General features: G+C 41.7%; 1 protein-coding gene across 2 annotated transcripts; it reads right to left on the minus strand.

The window, feature by feature from the left end:
* Positions 1–2,933: 2,933 nt before the first annotated feature.
* On the minus strand, positions 2,934–22,161 carry srrt (serrate RNA effector molecule homolog (Arabidopsis)). 2 transcript variants are annotated; one of them, XM_034140026.1, is made up of 20 exons: positions 22,080–22,161; positions 21,011–21,129; positions 20,609–20,737; positions 19,995–20,189; positions 19,546–19,734; positions 17,710–17,879; positions 15,268–15,548; positions 14,014–14,124; positions 13,753–13,927; positions 11,629–11,801; positions 11,478–11,539; positions 10,602–10,680; positions 8,561–8,758; positions 6,917–7,087; positions 6,216–6,369; positions 5,864–6,057; positions 5,042–5,192; positions 4,842–4,934; positions 3,314–3,413; positions 2,934–3,184 (listed from the first exon to the last, which is right to left on the minus strand). In XM_034140026.1, exons 2-20 carry the CDS (start codon positions 21,127–21,129, stop codon positions 3,109–3,111), a joined length of 2,820 nt encoding a protein of 939 aa, XP_033995917.1. In that variant the 5' UTR covers positions 22,080–22,161; the 3' UTR covers positions 2,934–3,108. The 2 variants fall into 2 exon arrangements, with proteins under 2 accessions (XP_033995917.1, XP_033995918.1); XM_034140027.1 differs by having other exon boundaries at positions 3,303–3,413.
* Between the last annotated feature and the right edge of the window lie 1,503 nt (positions 22,162–23,664).

Below are 23,664 nucleotides of genomic sequence, written 5' to 3' on the forward strand. Positions count from 1 at the left end.
GTGATCCCTTTTTATTTAAGACAAATGTGCCGTTTTATTTCATACAGTTCCATTTTGATTGAGACAGGGAAATAATCTAAACCTCACGCGTGGCGTTTCACTGTCAAGGGGGGCGATATAGCGTGTATGTAATTACATTGCAAATACTGACTTGAGCACCACCACTGTATGGGTTAGCCCTACCATAGATTACCCAACAAAAATGCTCTGGCGCCGCCACTGGGTAGAACTATTCTTTATACATCCATGGGTACAACTTCAGATAGAAATGAACACGTAATGAAATATGAGTATGACCCCCGGTTTGATGATTGACAGGTCACAGAACAATGGGAGCTATCTACCCTTATCCACAATTTAAAGTGGACCTATCATGCTATATTTGAATAATATAGTGTAGGACCATACCTATATAAGGCATATTTATATATATTTTTTTTCAAAATACCAAACAGATCATGCATTTTAGCCATGCCTCATTTTGCTCAATTTGACATTTTTCAGCTCTGTGTTTGTAAGGGCAGATAAGGGCAGAACAGCACCATCTACAGGCCTGGCATATGTACTACAGCGTCTCCAGCACTTTCAAACGGCAATGGCCGTGGCTGTCTCCTCCTGATTGGTGGAGTTGGCCCAATAGCCGTAGCGCCACCGTCCTGACGTCAGGACAGTGTTCAAATCTGGATCAGTTTTTATCAGATCCGTTGCAGCCCCTTTTTTAGAGATTTGGGTATGGAGGAAAATAGAGAGGGTTGTGTTTTCTGACACTTGGTGAGTTCCCTGGAACACCGGGGACACATATTCATGTATAAAAGTACAAAAGTGCATTTTGCATGATAGGTCCCCTTTAAAGTAAGTCACACATCTCCTCTTTACTCTTCTCTGTGTGGAGCAGCAAGCTGTCAGAACAAAGTGAAAAACAAACAATGGCATAAAATATTATTAATATGTCGGGTAGCAATAGATTTATTTATTTTCTTCTCAGAGTGTACCAGAATGCGTAGTTTATATGTTAGTATTTCTAAAAATCTCCTGGGGGAGAATCCCCCCAGACCCCCCTTCTGGGGTTGGGTTTTCAGCATGTATTATAAAGTTCAGCTTTGATTCCATCATCTTATTAAACCTTATTTAAAAGCATACTTTAGTTCTGTGAAGGGATATAAGGGATATATGCACTGTACTTCACTTTAATTAATATTGTATGCTGAAAAGCGTATATATTACAGCACGATTTGTTGTTGAATAGATTTGAGTGGTTCAAAAATTTGGGGCGCGATTTATTGACAAAGGAAAAAGTGGGTCCCGAGGCCTGACCAGTTGAGAAACCACTGATCTAAACAATTCACTTTCAAATGTAATAGCTGTTTTTATTTGCTGCTTTTGTGTGGATCCGATACTCTTAAACAACATTGATCCGGCAGGTGTTTTTGTTCATACTGTGAATGTATGGCTGTAGCTTTTGAAGGTATCTCATGTGAATATGTGCCATTGATTATTCAAATGTGAAGCCCATTAAGCATGTTCAGAAAGCAGTGTAAACATTGATGTCTTCATGAAAGTACATTTATAATGTTATGACACAATACCAGGAACTTTGTTTGAGTGTGAAACAATAAATTAAATGAATACGTGTTTGCATGCTTGCTAAAGACGAACATCCTGGTATATTTCATGTATTCTGTAGATGAGAACCCAACTAAATGAGACTGTGCTACAGCTGTGACATATAGTACAATCAGGACCCACTGCAGAATGAGCACTTGGCTGTACTGAATACTGAATATTTCTCGCACCACTGCAAGGCCTCTGCAGTTATTTAGCAGCTGTGTGAAGAGTAAAGGGCCAGCATGCATGTAGTTGAAACGTTCGCCCAGCAGAGGGCGACCATTCTTCACATCGGCTTCACTTTCACTAACCAGAAGGCTTTGGGGTCTGGAGACATGCAACAGAGAAAATAATTTACATCTTGTTGAAATTAGATCAATTGATAAGCAAAATGAATGCTTGCAAAATGTAATCATCTGAATATTATTAGCCAATATCAGTGAGCACAGTTTGTATTCATGCTTACCTAGTTTTGAGATCTCATACATTTCCTGAGGAATGTTTTCTGTATCCTTTGGTTGCTTTTGCATTTCTTCATTTTTCTCTTATTTGATACAAAATTAAATACATATTAATTAGGCAGCAGAAGCTCAGTCTGTAGGGACTTCGCTAGGAACTGGAGGGTTGCCGGTTCAAGTCTCAAAAAGACCAAAGTAAGTAGTTTGGACTGGCACTTAAAGCGGTCCCAGTTCACCTGTGGTGCCCTTGAGCAAGGCACCAAACCCCCACACTGCTACCCTGGTGCCAGTGTTTCCGCCAGACCAGACCAGTGAGCCGGATCATTTGGCTCGGCTCACTAAGAAGAGCCGGCCGGCTCTTTCGGCTCCTAAACGGCTCTTCATGTTACCACAGTTTACCACGGAGCCTCAGTTTCGCCGCTGCGAGGCTCCGGCGCTCGCAGTTCACGCGCGTGCTCCACTAGCACCCCCCGTCAAGGCTCGCCGACAGCACTTTCCGTCACAGGAACACGCTTTGCTGGCTGTGAAAATAATCCCACCAGACTCCTTTGCCCCTCCAACAGAGGGATGTCCTTGTCCCTTTTCGTCATTTTAAGCGATAAAAACTCGATCTTCTCTCGAATTATTATTTTTTTTGGACGCCCTCGGCTCGAGTTCAGGGCGTTCCGAGCTGAATAAGGGCGTCAAATGATGGCAAGACGCCCCCCTGGCGGAAACGCTGCCTGGCGCTGTATGATAGCTGTTATACTAGGCTGCTAATGCTAATAGTACTCGGATGGGTGAAATGGTTCTGTAGATGCAGAGGTTAGTTTTCAGTGTGTGCAGTGTAGTATACATGTTAGTGTGACAAATATAGAGGGTTTCATCTTATTAATACTTGAACACAACTTTATTTAGAAGCCAGTTTACAGCAGGAGTTTGTTCTTGTTGCACAATAATTACAAAACAAAATATTAAAAGGGAAAGGAAAGAATCAAATTGACCACAAAAAGCAACAAGAACACAACACTGGTAAAGAGTGAAGACTAGTAACGGAGGGAACATCCTAAAAGAAGTCCATATCATCCGGGGCGTCCAGGTCGCGGTACTCAACGATGTTTCGTGGATCACCGCGAGACATCCTGACGAGGGTGAGCCCAGGAAAGGAGAAGAAGAAGAAGAATGGAAATGAGAATACAACAAGAGGTTCAAAATACTTCCAACAGCAGGAGAAAAAACAAAAATAAAGATCAGACGTACAGAAGTCTCACCTGAGGTTGCGTGGCTTGCCCAGGTAGCCACCTTGTCCTCGGAAGTTGTCGTAGTTTCCTCTTCCACCTCCGAACTGGTTGGGGGGGTAGGGAGGGGCACCTGGTGAAAATAAACATTGATGGATAAAGTGTTGAGATCCTTTACTTAAGTTAAAAATAATACTACACTGTAAAAATACTCCATTACAAGTCAAAGTATTGCATTAACAGAAAGAAAATACTCAAGTAAAGTACCTCCAATGTGTACTTAAGTGCAGTGCTTTGTTGTGTAAAATTATCATATAATCATTTAAAACATATAGTCTTATACTCGGATTTACTTTTACACTGTTAAATTGTATTTTTAGTCTTGTATGTGTTTAACAGAGACATATGTTAAGGATTTACATTTCAGGAGGGCAAAGGAAGTGTAAGAGGGGGATTTGCAAATGATTAAGGACGAGGGGGTTTTATGGATTAATGGTGGGGATGTTTAGATGATGCCTAAGGGATTTAAGGGTGGGACCAGTTGGCTATTCATGTACTATAGAGTGCCACAGTGACGCGTCCTAAAACCCGTAAGTAAACTCCCTCCGGTTCCCTCGACAAAAAAGCAATGCAATAGCTGGAAATAAGGTCTGTGGTTGACACGCATTTAAGAGACGGATCACGTTTTGTTCAGCCGGATAATCTCCACATGTCCACCCTACTTTTATCATTTTCAAATCGTAAATCTAGTCACCAGAAGCAAAATGCTAACGTTATGCTATAAACGAACTACGGCAGGGTCGCTGCTTCAACGTCACGCCAACTTAAGATCCATATTCAAACATACAGATTCTAAATGGTACGAGTTGAAGCGTTTCTTTGAACAGTTTGCAGGAGGCAGGTACTTGCTTTCAAGCAGAACACGGGGCAAACAAACTTAGCGGGAGTGTTTACGTGTTCGGTGTAATGACGTACAACGGCCTCGACAATTTCTGTAGTCCTATTCAGCCACTTGTTAACAACCATCGTTTTTCAGACACGTTAACTCTTCAGAAATCACCAGTGGGGTCACTGCTGATGTATTTAATGTCGTAGAACAAAACGTGATCCATCTCTTGAACGTGTGTCAACCAAACACAGACCTTATTTTCAGCTATTTTCCTAAATCCTACGGAGAAATTGCATTGCTTTTTGTCGAAGGAACCGGAAGTGGTAAAATGCTAACTTGCTTCCGGGTTTTAGGACGCGTCACTCTATATAGTGTGACTTTAAGCTGTGTTCTGGGTGCAAAGCCATTTTTTCCTTTGAGGATGAAGTCGCTCTGTTCCTGCATTTGAGATCGATATCACTTGTATATTGACTTTCTGTATTACTTTATTAAATATAACAAAAGACAAACTTTGTCCATGAATCATTTATCAGTTTCTCTTAAGAATTTCCTCCACATACTTGAGTACATTAACTTAATAACTTTCTACTGAGAATAAGGTTTAAAAAGTCATCTAAAAGAGCAGTGGTTTTATTGACAGACATATGCCCACTATACTGAAAAAGCACATACCACCATAGCCCATCAGTGGAGGACGAGGCTGACCGAAGCCCATCGGACCCTGAGGACCTTGAGGAGGGAAAGGCATGCTGGGAGAAAGCAAACCTGTAGGACAACAAGAGGAAAAAAGGTTCAAATAGTTGTGGACAAAATACGATATCCTTGATCAAGAGTATCTGATTTGTTGCTTAGATTGAAATGGCTGTGCTTACCTGGGCCTGGAAGAGGCGGAAGCTTCATCTCTGGCAGCGACGGTCTCTTAGCATCCATCAGGAAGTTGTTGAAGAACACCACTTCCTTTTTCACTTCTTCAATTTTGTCCCCATGTTTGTTCAGGATGTGCTTTCGTACAAACTCGGGGCCCTGGAAAGGAATTTTGCAAAAGGTCTTAGTGTCACGTGCAATGAAAATGCAGCATAAAAACATGCCAAACCTTTGATTGTTTGAAGATTAACTCAAAACAATAGGGATGTAACGATATATCGCGATAAATCTGTTAAATTGTTTTTGAAGTGGTGGAGAGACAATGCACAGTTTTACCCACTGCTGTCACCCATGGCCAAAGCATATCTCTCTGTTCCAGCAACATCAGTACCAAGCAAGAGTTTTTTCCACAGCAGGGGATATTGTAAACGCCCAAACATCCCAGCTTCTACCTGGAAATGTGGACATGCTCATATTCCTAAAAGATAACCTGTCTGATGATGCTGAGTGAGTGAGTTAGTGAGTTTGAGTTGAGCTACTTGAAAAACTAAAGTGAAACTTGATTTATTTTATTGCAGGGTCTGATTATTATATTTTTGACACTTTAAAATACTACTATCCTACTAAAATGCTGTACAAATCAGATTTATTATTTAATAAAGAAAACATTTTCAAGTAAAAAAATAAATAATTTCCAAATAATTTGTTAAACATGTTTTTTTAAATATCGTACTGTGGACTTGTTATCGCGATATTATCGTACCGTGAGTTTTTGGTATCGTTACATCCCTACAAAACAACGTCAAATGCTGTCCTGATTTTTTTCTCACCTTAAATTTCTTTCCACTGAGTGGGCAGAGCCACTTGTCCTTCCCCAGCTCCTGAGTGTTGGCGTTCACAAACTTCTCCACCTCCTCCTCAGGATCCTTGCGTCCCATCTTCCCGGCCTCATCCTCAGACAGGACTTCTTTTGAACCGACCAAAGGACTCAGCTTCTCCTCCATCATCTTCTGCCACTGTTGAACTGTGGGATGTTTAAGTAGTTAGTAAACTGCGGGAAAGATAATGTGAAAACAAAACGGTCTTCCAAACATAGCTAATGTTAAGCTTGTGAAATAATTAGTGTTTCAAAGCCAACAGAATCACAAATGTGTGCAAAGAGTGTAAATGTAACACACTGACCTTCTCCTTGTGTGACGCGGTTGGGAGGGATGGGTCCTCGAACATGGATCATGCCACAGCGGTTGGGCATTTCGTCCTCACTGGGGTACTCACAGGTGTTGTAGTAGTCGATTGAGTGCACAATACGCAGATATAAGACCAGACGATCCAACACCTGGAACAAGGGAGATGTCAAAGTTACAGCTCAAAGACTGAATGCTAAGTTAGACAGTTTTAGTCAGCCTTCTGAACGATGGACATCATGGCTACAAGTAACAAAATCATCTGCTTGAGTGGTGAAGGAATAAGTCTTAAAACCTGGAAATGAGTTAGCATTTTACAACTTCCGAATCCCTCTTCTTGAAGTCACCATTTTTTTGGTTTGTGTTTAGAAACCTGAATTAAGGTCTGTGATGAACACAAGCTGAAAAAGATTGTCTCATTTAGTTTTACAAACATAATACACATCAGTATAAACCCCACTGGTCAATAACCAAAGTTGTAATGGGTCATAAAAACTGCGATTGCTTACAAGCGAGTAAATAAACCTCTTAAAAGTCTTTATGCCGAACATTAGCCGCCTTAAGCTTAGCGGTGCTGATCCGCAGCCGTGATGTAGTTTGTTTGTAGCATTACGTTTGACTTTTGCAGTATGCATTTCAAGATTCAAGGCTTTTATGGTGATTGGAATACATGTAAATTAATAACTGTGAGAGTCAAACCTTGGCTAGTTTGTCGTCCCTCTCCACGGTGGTCTCTGCAGGGTTTCCCTCCTTGCTACTCTCCTCTGACTCCATCCCACTGCCGGAGCCCAGCAGCTCCTCCTCCTCCGCGCTCACCTCCTCGATCAGGTAGTCTGTGATGTTCTTCAGGATGGGGTTCTGGGCCGCCAACTATCAGAACCACAAACCAAACATAAGTTAATAATTCAGTTACGGAGAGATCGTGAAATCTGTTTATATAAATCATGTGTTTCAAGCCACACTAGTAAGTATCAATTTAGTTTCAAAAGGAGGCATACCTATTTCTGTAGCAAAGAGTTCTCTAGTCAAAGTCAAAGTCAACTTTATGGTCAATCTTCCAGTTTCAATATTTTGAGAATGTACATTAGTGCAAGACTGCCCATAGAATGTGCATTAGTGCCTCTACATAAGGTATTAGCGGAGAAAAGGGTCATGGAACCTGGGATTATTTAAAGACCAAGGAGACAGAAAATACAATACAATATTGTGTCAGGTCAGAGTTCAACTACGCATATAGTTTTGAGCCGCATATAAGCTCTGAGATTCCCTTCGGCTCAAGTAGGGATGGGTACCGAGCCCCGGTATTAAACGGGCCCCGGGGCTGAATTATTAAAGACCGTGGTACCGTTAAGCTCCGACATAATCGGTCTTTTTATCGGTACTGGAGACATGTAAAAAATATCTCATATGTATTATTGCTCCACAAACATTATATTGCAGTTTTAGTGTCGCCAGCTCCGTTTCTAATACGCAAAAAGACTGCAAAATGCGTCCATGATTATTTTTTGTATTTTCGATCTTTCCAATCCAGAAGAGAGATGTCTCTCCCCAGTCTGTGTGCGAGGGGGCGGGGCAGTTCACACACACGCAGCTGCTACATGCATGCAACACACACACACGGAGGAGATGGCGGAGAGAACGCGCTCCGAGGTGTGGTTAAACTTTACCCGTCTCGCTCGTTACCTAAAGTGCAATAAGAGTTTAGCATGTCAGGGTGGTAACACGAGCAATTTGTCTAAACATTTAGCAAAAGTGCTCCACATTCAGATGGAGAAATGCACCGGGTTCGACTGTCTTTCTAGTAGCTCTGTAGCCCCATCCACGAGTAACGTTTCCACGTCAGGTGTTATGTATGCTAGCAGCAACACACGGAGTTAACTCATTATTCAAACATGGGTTAATGATTAGAGGGAACTGAGTTATTTAGTTTGTTAAAGTTGCAGCTATTCTGTTTACAGTTCTGTCATCACATTATTTAATACGGTTTGTTAAAACATTGTTTCTTTTGATGTGAAATATTATTTATTTAAATTTAAATAAAAAGCAATGTTAGTTTTGTTCACAATTTGTTTAGTTAGTTTACCTTCTTTTTTTCTCCAAAAGTACCGTTAAAAGACCGGATCGATAAGCGGTACCGATAAAAGTAGTAGTACCGTTAAAACCTTAACGATACCCATCCCTACTTATAATGCTGCAGCAATATCATATGTGACTTCAGCCATCTCTGTGTTCTATTGATTCCTCTTTGTTTTATTCTTTAATGTTGCGAGTGTTATATCGGATCCACGACAAGATCATTTGGGAACGATGTGTTTTAATTGTAACGTAGGATGAGTGCTGCACCTCTGCGCTCTCTCTGTGCCTCTCCTCCTGAGACTTGATGCTCCACAGGTCTCCCTTCTCGTCCAGGGAGTGAATGAGCTTGGCGGCGAGCTTGATGTCGTTGCGCAGCACCTGTTTGTGCTGAGTGATGCCGTTCACATTACGCACCCGACGGGCCAGGTCCCTGTTCACCCCCGGGGCGAGTTCACAGTCTCGCACCTGTGAAGGGAAGAGAGTGAAGCAGAGTTTAAACAACCTCCTGTTATTGAGGAGATACCACACTACAGAAAAGGTAAGACCTAAGAAAAAACTATAATAGCGACTCTCAAAGAATATGCAGGAATCCTGAAGTCAAATGTAATTCCTTTCAAGACCTTTTTTAAGACCCTTTGCATACATTTTAAGACCTCATCGCCACTTCGAGTTCTAACCGGTTACATTGGCGACACACTTTACCTCACATTGACTATATACAGTATTGATTGTCCTTCCTCCTTATCTTCCAACCATTTGGACGCAAACTTGCATTTCCCCATAACGATGTGGTTTAACAACCGGCGTAAACGGACCTTCGTGCGCTATCAAGCAGTGAGCGTGATGTCCTGTTCAGAAGACGTCAAATCCAACGGGATGCCATAAATAAACTACACAGAATCACACTACACACCTACGCAATGATTACATTCAGGCAGACTGTGGAATACAACCTCTTTGGACAATTTATATACTTATTGAAAACAAGCTACAAAATGTAATACCTTGGAAAATGCCGTTTAATACTTTTTAATGGCATTAATTTTCGCTAAATTGATCAACTTTTAATACTTTTTAAGACCCCGCGGACACCCTGAAGATACGTTTAAATGAGGATTTCTTAATATAAAAGCTACAGTTACCGCACAAAAACCACCACTCAGGGACAGTTTTATCCAAGAGGCCATAAGACTGCTAAACACCTGAACTCTGTTAAGTGCCCCGATAAACATTCCTGTTGTCATCTTGCAATATACTAATTTATATAAATAGTTATCAACGCAATAAACGGTTTTTAATTTGGTCTTAATCTACATTATTTAATTTCATATTCTGTTCTTGTACATATCCCATATTCTATTGACATGTATATAGAGAGGCGAAGTCCCGCCCATCTACTTCCGACCCATGGGACCTTATTTCGTAAAAAGTATGTATTGAAGTCAATGGGGAGAGAAAACGTATCTTTCGATCCCGTTTGAATTGTGCCACGAATTACACATATGATGTTTGTCAATCTTAAAAAATTATTTCCATGTCAAAAAAGTCACAGTTTGTCGTAAAACTGTTGAAATATAAGACTATGAAAAATACGCAACTAGAAAGACTACAAATCCCAGAATCCCGGTCCCGCATGCTGGCTCTTAGGAACCGACTAACTCCCCTTGTGTGTGCAGCTCTCAACATGCCCAGACTTGGAGTGATTTTCACCTCTTTTAATACTTTCCGCCTCATTCTGAAAGAAAGAAGTGAAATGTGCCAACGTGACTGCCGTCTTGGTGTGTGGTGCGAGACGGGAGATGTAGGTCATTGAGCGGTTTCACACAAAAAAAAGTGTTACTTCACAGTTTTACGACACATTTTAATTTTTTTGACTTGCAAAATTATCTTTTAAATTGACAAACATCATATGTGTAATTCGTGGCTCAATTCAAACGGGATCGAAAGATAATCTTTCTCTCTCCTTTGACTTCAATACATACTTTTTCCGAAATAAGGTCCCATGGAGTTCCCCGGAAAGGGAGGGACTTCGCCTCTCTATAGACTTTTTGCACTACTTTTTATTTTATTATATATGTTGGATTGTTGGAGGAGCTCAGCTCAGAAGATTTTCATTGCCGTTTCTACATTGTAGCTTTGTGCATATGACAATAAAACCTTTGAATTTGAATACAGTCCTGATTCACTCACAAAAACCATAAAACAGGGACATATAGATAATAGATCATTCAACACAAAAACCCTCTATGGAGAGCTCTGTAACACATACTATGCTGCATATTGTATATAAGTAACGTGGCACACTTACTCGAATATTCTGCAGGTTCCAGCAAACCTCTTTGATGTTGACGCTACGGTCAAAAGTCACCCAGCAACGTCTGAAAAACCTGCAATGGCACAGAGTTCATTTAGATAATTGTATGTAATAACCTGAAGTCTGTTGCTTCAGACAATGTGTGATAATCAAGTCATTTAAAGTAAGAAATAATAAAGAAAGTAGAATGTGTAAATATGTGCATTTACATTTAATTTATTCTACCTAATAGATCATTGTTGGGGAATAATTTGCCCTGCATGTCCTCCTTCACCCTCTGACGCAGCTGACCAACCTTGAGCAGCCGTTATCTCCCATAAGGAGGGGCTGCCCTAGCATATTGGTGTTGTTACCAGTTTATGAGCGGGCAACTCTCGGTCAGAGATAGTTATTGTTGTGGGACACCTGGAACACATCCTTCTCGGGGTGTAGATGACCCCGAGCCATAAGCGACAACAAATGTGATTCAGTGTCCTCAGCTGTTTAGTCTATCTATTGAAGAATGTTGATTATTACACTCTGAACTAGTTAAAACCTGGAGCTACAGGAGGGTTCTTCAGAATTGATTGTGGCATCTCAACCGTGTGGTCAGATTGTGGCCTGTGACATGTCTTGTGAATTCTCCGGGCGAAGCTCCAAATAAACCGTCAGTGTTTGCCATCAAAGCTCCAGCTCTCCTCGTGTCTCTCCGAGTCCTGACTCCAATTGCTTCAGAAGTTTCCCCCACAATAATCATGCTGCTACTACTGCTGCGTTTATCCCTGCTTTTATGTAGTTGTCCCTATTATTTTTTACTGCATTGAGAGAAGCCTACGAACTTTTGTTATACCCAAGGATGATGACAATAAACAATATTTTCTTGTGACCAACCTGCGCTCTGGATGAGGGTCAGACAAGCAAACGCGCAGAAAGCCAGGGTAACGCCGGCAAAGCTAAGAGAAGAACAGGAAAGAATATTGAGTTTAAACAAAAAGGTACAAAATAAGTTAGTGATTCCACATCCACCGGGTCACTAACTCACAGCGATGATCTCAGCCTTGGAGATGGTGGGAGCGATGCTCCTCATGAACAGAGAGCAGGTTCTGTGGAGCGGCCGCGGCCTCGGAGAGTCGTCTTTGGGTTTCTTTTCCTCCTTGTTGTCCTCGTCAGCGTTCTCTTTTTTCTCCTTCTTCTCCTTCTTCTCCGGTTTCTCCTCTTCATCATTAGCAGGGAGAGAGAACATAAGTGTGAACAAATACTGAGAACAAAGACGGTGTATACATGAGCAACCCATCGAGAACACTCCTACGTCGTATCCTACTAATACTTTCAACATGACTTCTGTTCACTTTGATGATTGACTTTAAGCTCATTAACATCATAAATTAGCTGTGATTAATTGTTTCCCAGGTCCCATCGTTACCGATTGATATCTTCTCTGTGAAACCTGAGGACACAGATTTCTTCCCATACTGTCCGTTTTTATAGTTTGATTTGCAATATACAACACGACAGCTTTTAGACATGTCATTTAACATGGTGACGCAGCGCTGCTCTTATCTATAGGCACTTTCACACCCGAGTACTTTTCCCAGGAATAGTTCCGATAGTTCTTGGGATTTTGCGTTCACACCAAAAAGATCTGGAACTAGAACTTAGTTTGCGCGAACCTTTTCACCCCCAGATAGTCCCTGCTAGAGAGTAGGTACTTTCCTGGGGAGGAAATGGTTTGTGGGTGTGTCGGCCACACTAACCATTTCTGATTGGCTGGGCGAATTGCAAACCACGCCCCGTAAAACTTCGAAAAGTTTTGTGAAGCCGCCATTTTATTTGCTCGCATTAGCATTATTAGCATTAGCATTAGCCCAGCACACCAACGGAGAGAGAATAACTTATGGCAACACAAAAGAAAACGTGGGAGCGGTGGAGCTCCTGCCCCCCCCCTCCCTGTGAGCCCAGTGTGCTCTGATTGGTCAAGCGACATGCAGCTGCTCGTGAAGCTGTGAGCCTCAAGAGCAGTGAGGAGCTGCTGTGAGGAGTAGACAGGGCTTCCGTGTCGGCGAAACAAATACAGCGAGAAATACAGCGAGAACAAGCGAAACTCATCCTGAGCACACACAAACACTCACAGCCGAAGTAAAAACAATAAGTGTGGCTTGATATTGAGTGAGAAAAAGGTTTAGAACACTGTGAGCATGGGTCTGCGGAGAGCATTTCTCCGCGATCCCAACGTAGTAGTCCGGAAAACGTTTACCCATTTAAACAGTCGTGGTAGATACATTGTTTGTTTTAAACATCATAAATACACAAACAACAATGACTAGGTTGTGTACCCGAATCTCCCGCTGGTCCAAACAAAGTAGGGGTAGTGTTTGTGTGTGTGTGTGTTGCATGCAGCAGCCGCATGTGTGCAAACTACCCCGCCCCCTCGCACACACCCTCGTTTGGGAAGCTTTGTTTCTTGAAAGGCTGGCAGAGGGTGCGGCCATAGCTCTGGCCGTGGCTACTGGGTATCCCGACGTAGCGATACCCAGGAAGCAAATGAGAAATCTCCAACGAGGCGTTTTGGGGAGGTATTTTCTGTGTTAGAGTTTTACTCCCTACAGGGTGTACTTTGAGGGTTTTGACTCTGCAGACCGTTTACATGCATAAAAACCTTCATAACACACAAAGGGACAGGTAATAACCGGAAAAGCATGACATGGGACCTTTAACTCAATTATACAAACATGGGTTAATGATTAGAGGTAACCGAGTTATTTATTTTGTTAAAGTTTCAGCTATTCTGTTTACAGTTCTGTCATCAGATTATTTAATACGATTTGTTAAAACATTGTTATTTCTTTTGATGTGAAATATTATTTATTTAAATTTAAATAAAAAGCAATGTTAGTTTTGTTCACAATTTGTTTAGTTAGTTAGTTTTCTCCAAAAGAACCGATAAGAGTACCGTTAAAAGACCGGATCGATAAGCGGTATCGATAAAAGTAGTAGTACCGTTAAAACCTTAACGATACCCATCCCTACTCTTAACAAAGATACTGACGAGAGCCTGAGAAAACAGGCGAAGCTAATCCTTATACAATAAGGCATCCAAGGCCATATAACATTATGGCAAGGACAGAAGTGGAGAATTAGACTAGTTAAATCATTCTCTATCACTCACCTTCACCCTCCTCTTCCTCTTCCTCCTCCTCATCCTTGTCCTCCGCCTCCTCCTCCTTCTTCTTCACAGGTTTATCAGAGCAGTTGGAGTTAGAGTCTGAGTCTGATTCAGAGTCGCTGTCAGAGGCGGTGCCTTCGTCGTCGCTGTCTCCGCTGCGCTTCCTCTTTCTTCTTGGCTGATGAATGAAAATGACAGCAGTCAGTTTCATTTGGTTCATTTCTGTCTCTTGTTATTAAATTCAGTTGAGGAAGCAACACTCACTTTCTTGGGTTCAGGTGTTTCCTCTTTGGCTGCTTCTTTCTCTGCCTCCTCTTTCACTTCCACCCCTTCGGCTGCAGCTGCTCGCTCTGTGCTGGCGCAGTCGTTCTCCTCCTGTAGTGCACAAAGTTTACCGTCATCAACACAGCACCACTTAACCTCTAGGGATGGATACCAAAACCCAAGACTCTGGGCTGCAATATTAAAGATTGTGGTATCAATAAGCTCAAAAGTTATCGGTCTGGCTACTGGAGAAAATATATTTCAATTTTATTATAGCTGCACAAACGTTATCTTGCCCCTTTTTCTCTCTCTTAAAGGTAGGGTAGGTAAGAATGGAGAAACCAGCTCGAGTAAGCTAGAATTTGAAAGTACACAACCGAAAAAGATCTGCCCCTTCCTTCAGAGTTCCTTACAGAGCCCCTCCTCCAACACACACGAACATGACCAATGAGGGCACGAGATAAGTTTGTGCATGAGATGGAAGGCTGACAGGCAGGTAGGCCATCCAAACATCTGACAAAAGTGCCCAACTTTCAGACGGAGCAATGCACAGTTTTTAGAGTGCCTATCTAGTAGCTCTGTTGTTACCCCATCTACAAGTTTACTGTTCTTAAATTTGTTTAGTTTTTCCCCTTAAACAAAATAACCACTAAGACAGGGTATATGCAGGAATCCTGAAGTCAAATGTAACACCTTTCAAGACCCTTTCCATACATTTTAAGACCTCATTGCCACTTGGAGTTGTAACCGGTTACCTTGGCGACACACTTTACCTCACATTGACTATATACAGTATGGATTGTCCTTCCTCCTTATCTTCCAACCATTTGGACACAAACTTGCATTTCCCCATAACGATGTTGTTTAACAACCGGCGTAAACGGACCTTCGCACGCCATCAAAGCAGTGAGCGTGCGATGTCCTGTTCAGATGACGTCAAATCCAACGGGATGCCATAAATAAACTACACAGAATCACACTACACACCTACGCAATGATTACATTCAGGCACACTGTAGAATACAACCTCTTTGGACAATTTATATACTTATTGAAAACAAGCTACAAAATGTAATACCTTGGAAAATGCCGTTTAATACTTTTTAAGACCCCGCGGACACCCTGTAAGATTACCAGATATAGGTACCAGAATGATAAGCGCTATCACGTAGAGAAGCAGTACTGTTAACATCTTAGAAATACCCATCCCTAGGAAACTCTACTGTGTGAAGACTGTCAAAGAATACAAATTACCTTCTCATTTTTGTCTTTCTCCACGGAGAGTTTACGGTCACCGTCCGATGTTTTGAGGTCTTCTTTCTTGGGAGGTTCGCCTCCACCTGAGACAGAGGCAGACTTCTCCCTCTCCCTCTCCTTCTCCTTCTCCCTCTCCCTCTCCCTCTCCCTCTCCTTCTCCTTCTCCCTCTCCCTATCCCTATCCCTCTCCTTCTCCCTCTCCCTCTCCTCCTCCTCTTCAGCCGGCAGGTCCAGGATACGCAGGTCATGATCCGTGCCTCCCTCCATCTTTATCACAGCTGGGGGCAAGAAAGAGGGTTTGGAGGGTTACTTAAAACATTTATTCCGCATCAATCACTAGTTACCTGTAAAAGATTAAATGAGTAACATAATCACACAATATAAAAAGTTAATGTAACCGGATTACTTTTGGATGACCTAAATATCAAATGCAATGCAAAAAAATACAAGAAAAACTGATATATTAATAAGATGTTTTTGCTCAAGTGTATTCTGTAAGACAACAGAACATAGTCACCTTAGAAAATAAGATATTTAGCAACAAAAATGTGTCCTCTTCTCAGAGATTTTATTGATAGGAACACCTGCCTTTCGTTAATCATATTCAGGCATTAGCCTACACGCCAGGGGTCGGCAAGTAAGTTTGGTGTTGGGCCAAATTTTTTCTGAGCCACTAGATGGCGGGCCAGTTATGGCGCACTTCCACTACAGCGCGGAGCTCGCTTTAATCGTGCCGTGTCGTGCCGTGCCCGTTTTTGGTTGCGCTTCCACTAGGCCTAGTTCCGGCCCGGCCCGGGGCCACTTTTTCACGTCTTTTCTGGCCCGAGAAAATTGTGGTTCTATCGAGGCCAACAAACAGGGCTGAGTCGGGCTGAGTATGCTAAACTAGAGAGAGGAGCGCTGGCAAGGAGGCTAGAACTACAACAAGATGGACATATTTGACCGTGATTTAATTGTAATACACGTTTCAAAATGATGCCGAAGTAACAACATACTGATACCGGTTAGTAAAAACCATGAATTAATGCTTTGTCAAGTCTGCAGACAGACGGCAGGCGAAAAACCTTTTAAAATGCGTGTTTTCTAAATGGAGATTGGCTAAGCTAACGCAGTATATGCTCCGACCGTCCACACTCACAACAACGGCCTATACAGACATAAATAAACCAGCGACTGTATTCACCATGACACAGGCAGTCTGTGGTTTGTACTTGTTTAACTTTTGTCTAGTTTCTGAACATATATAAGGAGCTGTGAGCTCTGAGTGCTCACAGCTAACGGCTGTGTTGTGTTTCTGGAGTTCTCATTGAAGATGACGTCACGGCTCCGCCTACACTGCGTTACTATAGTAACTACCCCAGTTCCTAAACTGTAATGGAAGCGCAGCATGAAGTGAGTCGGCCCTGTTAAGGCCAAGCCGTACCGAGCCGTACCGAGCCGTACCGAGCGTGGCCGAGGCCGACCGTGTAGTGGAAATGTGCCATTAGTGAATTGTCAACGGGGGTGGGTGGGTGCTGGTGAACTGTCAACAGGGGGGGGGACCTCGCTGCGGTGCCGGCCGTCAGCGAACCGAGCCGGCCCTTGACGACCGGCCGTTCTGTGATTCTCCAGATTCTGCTCCCAAACTTATTAAGATCCAAAGCTTTAGTGCGTTTGGAATCAATGCCGACAGTCTCTTCTCGGTCATGGTAGACAGAATGCTTCTCGTTTTGCGCCGTCCCGTTCAAATGACAATCACACATTTCCATGCTCGCGGCAGGGCCGGGGGAGGGGTTACAAGGCTCACGTCTTGTGCTGCATTCACTTGCACATTAGGGATTTTCTCTCATAAATGTCCGGGAAAAAAAACGTTTCTTTCAAAACAAAGCTATTTTTCCGGGCCAAATATTATTGCTGGCGGGCCAACAATGGCACGTGGGCCGCCTGTTGCCGACCCATGCTATACACCAACAATGAAACACATGAGCGCATACTACAGTTTAAAAAAGCAGAAATGAAATCTGAGCTGACAGGAAATGCTCCGTTTTAGTTCAGTACACACAGTTAAGTTCTCACACACTCTTTTATGAACATATAGGTTCACCTACTGAATTAAAAAAGAACAAATGAAGCAAAGAAAGTGAAAACCATAAAGCAGATTCAGGCAGTAGGCATATAGACTTAAAGTATTAGCCTACAGAACAGTACAGCTAACAGAGAAGATATAACATCTGATCCTTTTACAACACTATATGCTTTTTTTTCCAATTTTGTGTGACCTTGTAATCCTGCTAGTCATGTTAGAAATGTAACAGCAATCTGATCATGTCTTTTTATTATTGCAACTGTAAGGGAATACAGTTACTTTTTTTTGTATCATGTAATCGTTTTTTTCCCAAGCCTGCTTACAACTAATGGCAGAGGCTTTTTGTTGGTGCGACACAGTAACTACAGTCTTACCTGCATCCAGAACCTTGATGATGGTGGGGGTCTGTTCGATGTCCAGGGAGACGTTATCAAACCAGCTGTTCTCCATCAGGAACATGAAGACGTTCACTCGGTTGTGCAGCGAGCTCTGGGCCTCGGCCTTTAGTAGACTGGCTTCATCCGGATGATACTTGGACCTGAACCTGTGTCCAGAGTCGGGGTCCACAAAACAAGTTGGGAGGGAATGATGGGGATTGGGATGAACATGGAAAAAGTTAGAAAACAGATGCATAATATGGATCTTTTTTGCAACTTTAGTGCACATTTAAAAACAAAAATGTGAAATCCAGATGGTTTGTTGTAAATCTAAACAGACCATCATATTTAAGATTTCAGTTTTTTCTACAGCCTAACCCTGTCACTCAGAGTATACATGACTTTATGATTACAAAAGCTAAACATTATTTGAAAGCTTGAGATAAACTCACCAAAACTAAGGAAAAAACACAACAGAGACGTTACAAAATGAAGCATTGACATTCAGAATTTCACATTAAAAATGTTGATCATTGAGTGGACTACAGTTACCTTTTTTTCTGCCAGTTTATTTACAAATAAATACAGAGAGGGGGGGTCTCTTCTGTGAAAATGTGCTCCACTTCACCCCAATGGTGCGTCTGTATACACACAAATTCGGTTTTGGGTTTTGATCCGAATATAAAAAGCGTAGAAAAAGCATAAAGGAAAAAAAAAATCTTGGTGCACGAAAGAGACTATTTTCTGTCTATCTGAGATCCCTGGTACTGTGTCTAAGAGCGACTGCATTGTGCGCAGTGCGGACCCTTGCTGTCTAACAACCGATGCGTGCTGATGAGCTCCACTTTTTCTCATCTTCAAAAAACGTCGTCAACTTTGTAGTGGGAGGGGAAGAAAAAGTGGTTATGGCAAAACAGAACAATTGTGCATTATACCTGTGAAACAAGTGTAATAGGCATTAACAGACATTATACAACTGTACATCGTGCAAAAGGGAAATACTAAAACAAAAAGATCAACCCAAATAATGAATATGGACTAACGAAATACATTTAACTAATCTGTCTGTCAGCTCTGTGATTGTGTATAGTCAGCGTTTCCGCCAGGGGGGCGTCTTGCCGCCATTTGACGCTCTTATTCAGCTCGGAACGCCCTGAACTCGAGCCAAGGGCGTCCATTCTTGAGAGAAGATCGAGAGTTTTTATCGCTTGAAATGACGAAAAGGAAAAAGGACAAGGACATCCCTCTGTTGGAGGGGCAAAGGAGTCTGGTGGGATTATTTTTGCCGCCAGCAAAGTACGTTACTGTGACGAAAAAAAAATAAAAACACCGTTGCATCTTCCAAGGACCATGCCAGGAGGGGTGTCCCTGTCGGCAGGGAGACGTAAAGAGATAGCATAAGGGACGGCGCAATTCCAAATGGTGTGTGTGTGTGCATATGTAAAGAGATAGTAGCCTATCTATAAGGGACGGCTCAATTCAAAATTGGGTGGACGCCCTCTCAGCCCTGGTCTGGCGGAAACACTGTGTATAGTAATTTTGAAAAGGATTTATAGATAAACTGCACACCATATTGACTTTCCTATTGAATTTGAACACATGCTTTATCAATACCTAAGGATTAATCTGTCCAACTTCACATTTCTATTCAAAGTAAGTTAGAATATGTGCTATAAAAGGATTCATTTGGGTTGATTTTCTTCTTTAATAAACGTCAAGGGTGACAGAGTCAATAAAAATAACTATACAGAGCCTGGTCCTAGTACAAGGGTGAACTGTCCTTGGTTTTACTACATTCATTTTCATTATAAGTAAAGGCAACTGATTTCGTACCACTCTTCATCTTTATGAGCCAAAAAGAAGTCCTGCATCTGCTGCCGGCGGAAGTCGATCTTGTACTCGTTGTAACGTTTGACCGCCTCCGTCTCCTCCACAGAATCATCCAGAGACAACAAGAACTCCTTAAAGGTCTTCATTATGGGAGGGGGGGGACCCAGATCCATGTCATGGAGGTTACCCAGTCTGAAGGAAGAGAGTTGGAGGAGTTTTGAGAAAGCTGGAGGGTGGGATTATAACCTTTGAAGACCATTCACATGCACAAAAACATGTTTAACACTACAGGAAAGAAAAAATAAGGTATATTTAAGACATTTAAAATAACATTTATATACATATTTGTATTCAGGATTGTTGGAAACGGTATTTCGATCTCTCTGTCTGTACACAGAAACTGAAAGATTGACAATAAATTTGACTTTGACTTGAACATTTGACTTTCTCACCTCGCCTGGATAGGGATGCCGTGATGAGGCTGCATGAGGTGTAGGTCCGGGTGGCCCCAATGCTGCGGTGGGCCATAGCTTGGACCCCCTCCTCCTCCTCCGCCTCCTCCTCCTCCGCCGCCTCCTCCACCTCCGCCTCCACCCCCATAGCCCAGGTCGTACCCCCCACGGTAAGGATCTCCACCATGGTCATCCCTGCCATGGACAGATGAAAGAGCATAAGTGTGATGGAAACTTCTGAAGCAATTGAGACTCAGAGCTTCGACCGGAGAATTCACAAGACGTGTGCTGAACCACGAGGTGACACAGCGGTTGCCAAACCAATTCTGAAGATGTCTACCCCCAGACCCATGTATTTAGCTGGTTCTGAGAGAATAATCAACAAAGTGCATAACAAGATAACGCACCATAACACCTCTATCAGATGACGCCAACAGGCAGGAATAGGGAGACAAAACACTGAGAGCACAGCAGACCAAGGTTGTGCTCAGTGAGGGCAAACTGATAAACTGGGTCAAAGTTATGGGCCTAGGAAAATATTTCCCCAACAGTTTATAAGCACCAGCAGCTTCTAGTTGCAAAAGGTGTGTGTTTGTGACGGCAGATAATCTCACCAGTCTCTCCTCATGCGTTTCTGCTGAGGACTCATGTCGTGTCTGGGCGGCGTGAATCTCTCTCTCCGGCCTCGGTCATAATCCCGGTATTCTCCACGGCTTCGTCGTTCCCTGCCCCGGTCCCACTCTCTGGAATATTGATTTCGGGAGACATTATTATTAAAGAAACATTCAAATTAAACAAATGTTATCACCAATTAGATGCATGTTGTTGGCCTGCCAGAGACTTTATTTGCACATTGTTCACATGCACAGTATGTTTTGTGTTGATTTTTGTTTTGTTCTGTTATAACGCCTTGTGCGGAATGTTTTGGCAATACTATGTTTAAAATGTGGTCATGCCAATAAAGCCCCTTTGTATTGTATTATATTGACTTTAGCTTTTATACATCTTATTCTTACCGGTCGTTCCAGTCATCTCTGCGCCTGTCGTCTCTCTCTCTCGAACGGTCGTAGTCACTTCTTTCCCTTCTGAATTTGTCCCTTCTCCTGCGATCGTACTCATCATCACTGTCTCCCATCTCCAGGAAAATAGAAAAGGGCACATTTTAGGATAACAGTTAACCTCGATATGCGTTAAGTAGCAGAAAACAAAAGATAGTTAAATTACGACTTAAACTTTTCATGACTGTATTTTACTAGGAACCTGTTTTTAACCAAGGTTGGCAGTCTAAAAAACGAAAACATTACTCGGCCAGTGTTATGGGATTCAAATGTAATTTTTTTATTCACAATTATCATTTGTCTTGGATCTTATAATTCATACGTGTGTGAATAAATAAAAGACAGAAACCAAAAGCCTGGTGAATCACAGCCACTTTAAAATGGATTTCCCCATAAAAGGTCTGTCAACTCTGTCCACACTTCTGAAATCAAATTAATTCCAGATGTAAAATGTTCACAACAAATATTGAGGTCTAAGAGCAAATCAGAGCTATACTTATTTTTTACTTATTGTACTGTAAATTAACTAAGTGTATTAAGTGAAGTAGATATAAACTCTACGTGCAGCAAACCCGTTTCATGCCCTGTATTTGAACTATGCTAAATGTTATTATCCCCTATCAATTAATAAACTAACATGTGGGGGAAAGTATGGAAACTACGATGAGAACACAAGGATACTGAGACGGCCTTCAAGACAGGCAGCTCGCGTACACTTATGTAAAAGTATTTCAACAACAATGCTACTGATAACGTAGACCTTGGATATCCATATTATCAAAGAACTACAAATAAAAAGTTGTAACACGTGTGGGAATAAAGGCTCAAAGTGAAACAAAGAGGAGAGTTGTTGATGTAGCATGTTAGCTAACGTTAGCTAGCATGCTACATTAGCTAGTTAGAAAGTCATCGTTCTCCTCCATTATCCGCAGTACGTCTTTCATTTATCCGTTGTATTAACCAGAGAACTGTTGCTGTTTTGTTAGTTTAACCACTATTGAGACACTATTAGCTAGCACATTAATACCTTAGAAATGAGTTGAACGGATGATGGTCTGGTTCTTCTTCTGCTCCACCACTTCAGCTTACTTCTTCTTCAGTTGGCGGTGAAAGGAAAGCAATAAAATGGCGCATCACCGCCGCCAACTGGAGAGAAACATGCTTTTTCATTGATATCCTTTTCCTCTTTTGATTTCCCATCTTTAAAGTCCGGTCACGAGCTCGTTATCTAACCTTTAGACCTCAATTGCCCCGAGTTTATATCCTGTGTAAATACTATGTTTATTGAGTGTATTAAAGCCTCTTTGTATTGTATTGTACATTTAAACCCAATGAGGTTTCCATGGCAGCACCATTTCTTAAAATACAAACAGTGCAGATCTGCCGTTTGTTCCTCGTGACAAGCAGAGGTGGGAGAAGTACTCAGATCATGTTGAGTAAAAGTAGAAGTACCAGAGTGTAGGAATACTCTGTTACAAGTTAAAAACAAACTTGCATTCAAAATGTTACTCAAGTAAAGGTACAAAAGTATAAGCATCAAAATATACTTAAAGTACCAAAAGTAAAAATACTCAATGTGCAGATTGGTCCATTTCAGAATAATATATAGGCCTATGATGTTTTATAATGATTTATCATTAAAGTGTTATCCAAGCTGGTAAAGGTGCAGCTAGTTGTGATGACTTTGTATACTGCAGGGTAGCTTGTGAATTTACTCCAGGTGTAACTAAAGTCTGATTTAACACTTGATTATATTTCACATCATTAATCCAAATCTCTAAAGTAACTCAAGGTATTAAATGAATATAGTGGAGTAAAAGTACACAAGTTACCTCTGAATGGTAGTGGAGTAGAAGTACAACTTAGCATACAATGGAAATACTCAAGGAAAGTAGCCTACAAGTACCTCAACAATATTGTACAGTACATGTACTTAGTTACTTCCCACCTCTGCTCACAGGAAAATCGGTGCTCGTTTCTGCATTTCAAAAAGTAAAATATTGTTTTTCCTCTGACAAAAAGTGCTGGAGCATCCATGCAGCTCTACACAAGACATTTAAAAGAAAACATCTCTTGCTAATATATTATCATAGTAATACATTATAATTTGTAGTCTAACAGAATAACCAGGCCAGATCGAGATCATTAAAACGTACAATTCAAGCACTAACATTAATGAAACCTAACAGTAATGATTCATTTGCACAGTTGCAGTCTTTTTATTCAGTATTAAGAGCAGCGTTTAAGAGCAAAAGTGTGACATTGTGGAAAAAAGAAGCAATGAGGGTCTGTATTCAAATAATATTTTAATAGATTTAACTCTTATACAATCTTATTTACTTTCACAATCCAATGAACTTCTAAGTATATCCTTTCTCGGTGCATTTCTTTGTCCTTCCTCTGAACCTTAACGGGTGCCTCATGGGTGTATTCAGCTCTTCGTCCTCCATGACAAATGCAGACTCCACTTGTTGTGGGAAGGAACGGTCGTCTCTGGATCCAAACACAAAGTCTCCTCTGGGTCCACCATTGCCATTCAAAGGACTGGAGATAAGGTGGGGTTGGTAAGTGGTTTTCAAAAAACCCTATGAATATGTAAACAATATTTATTG

Source organism: Trematomus bernacchii, unplaced genomic scaffold, assembly GCF_902827165.1.
Source record: "Trematomus bernacchii unplaced genomic scaffold, fTreBer1.1, whole genome shotgun sequence".
NCBI classification, from domain to species: Eukaryota; Metazoa; Chordata; class Actinopteri; order Perciformes; family Nototheniidae; genus Trematomus; species Trematomus bernacchii.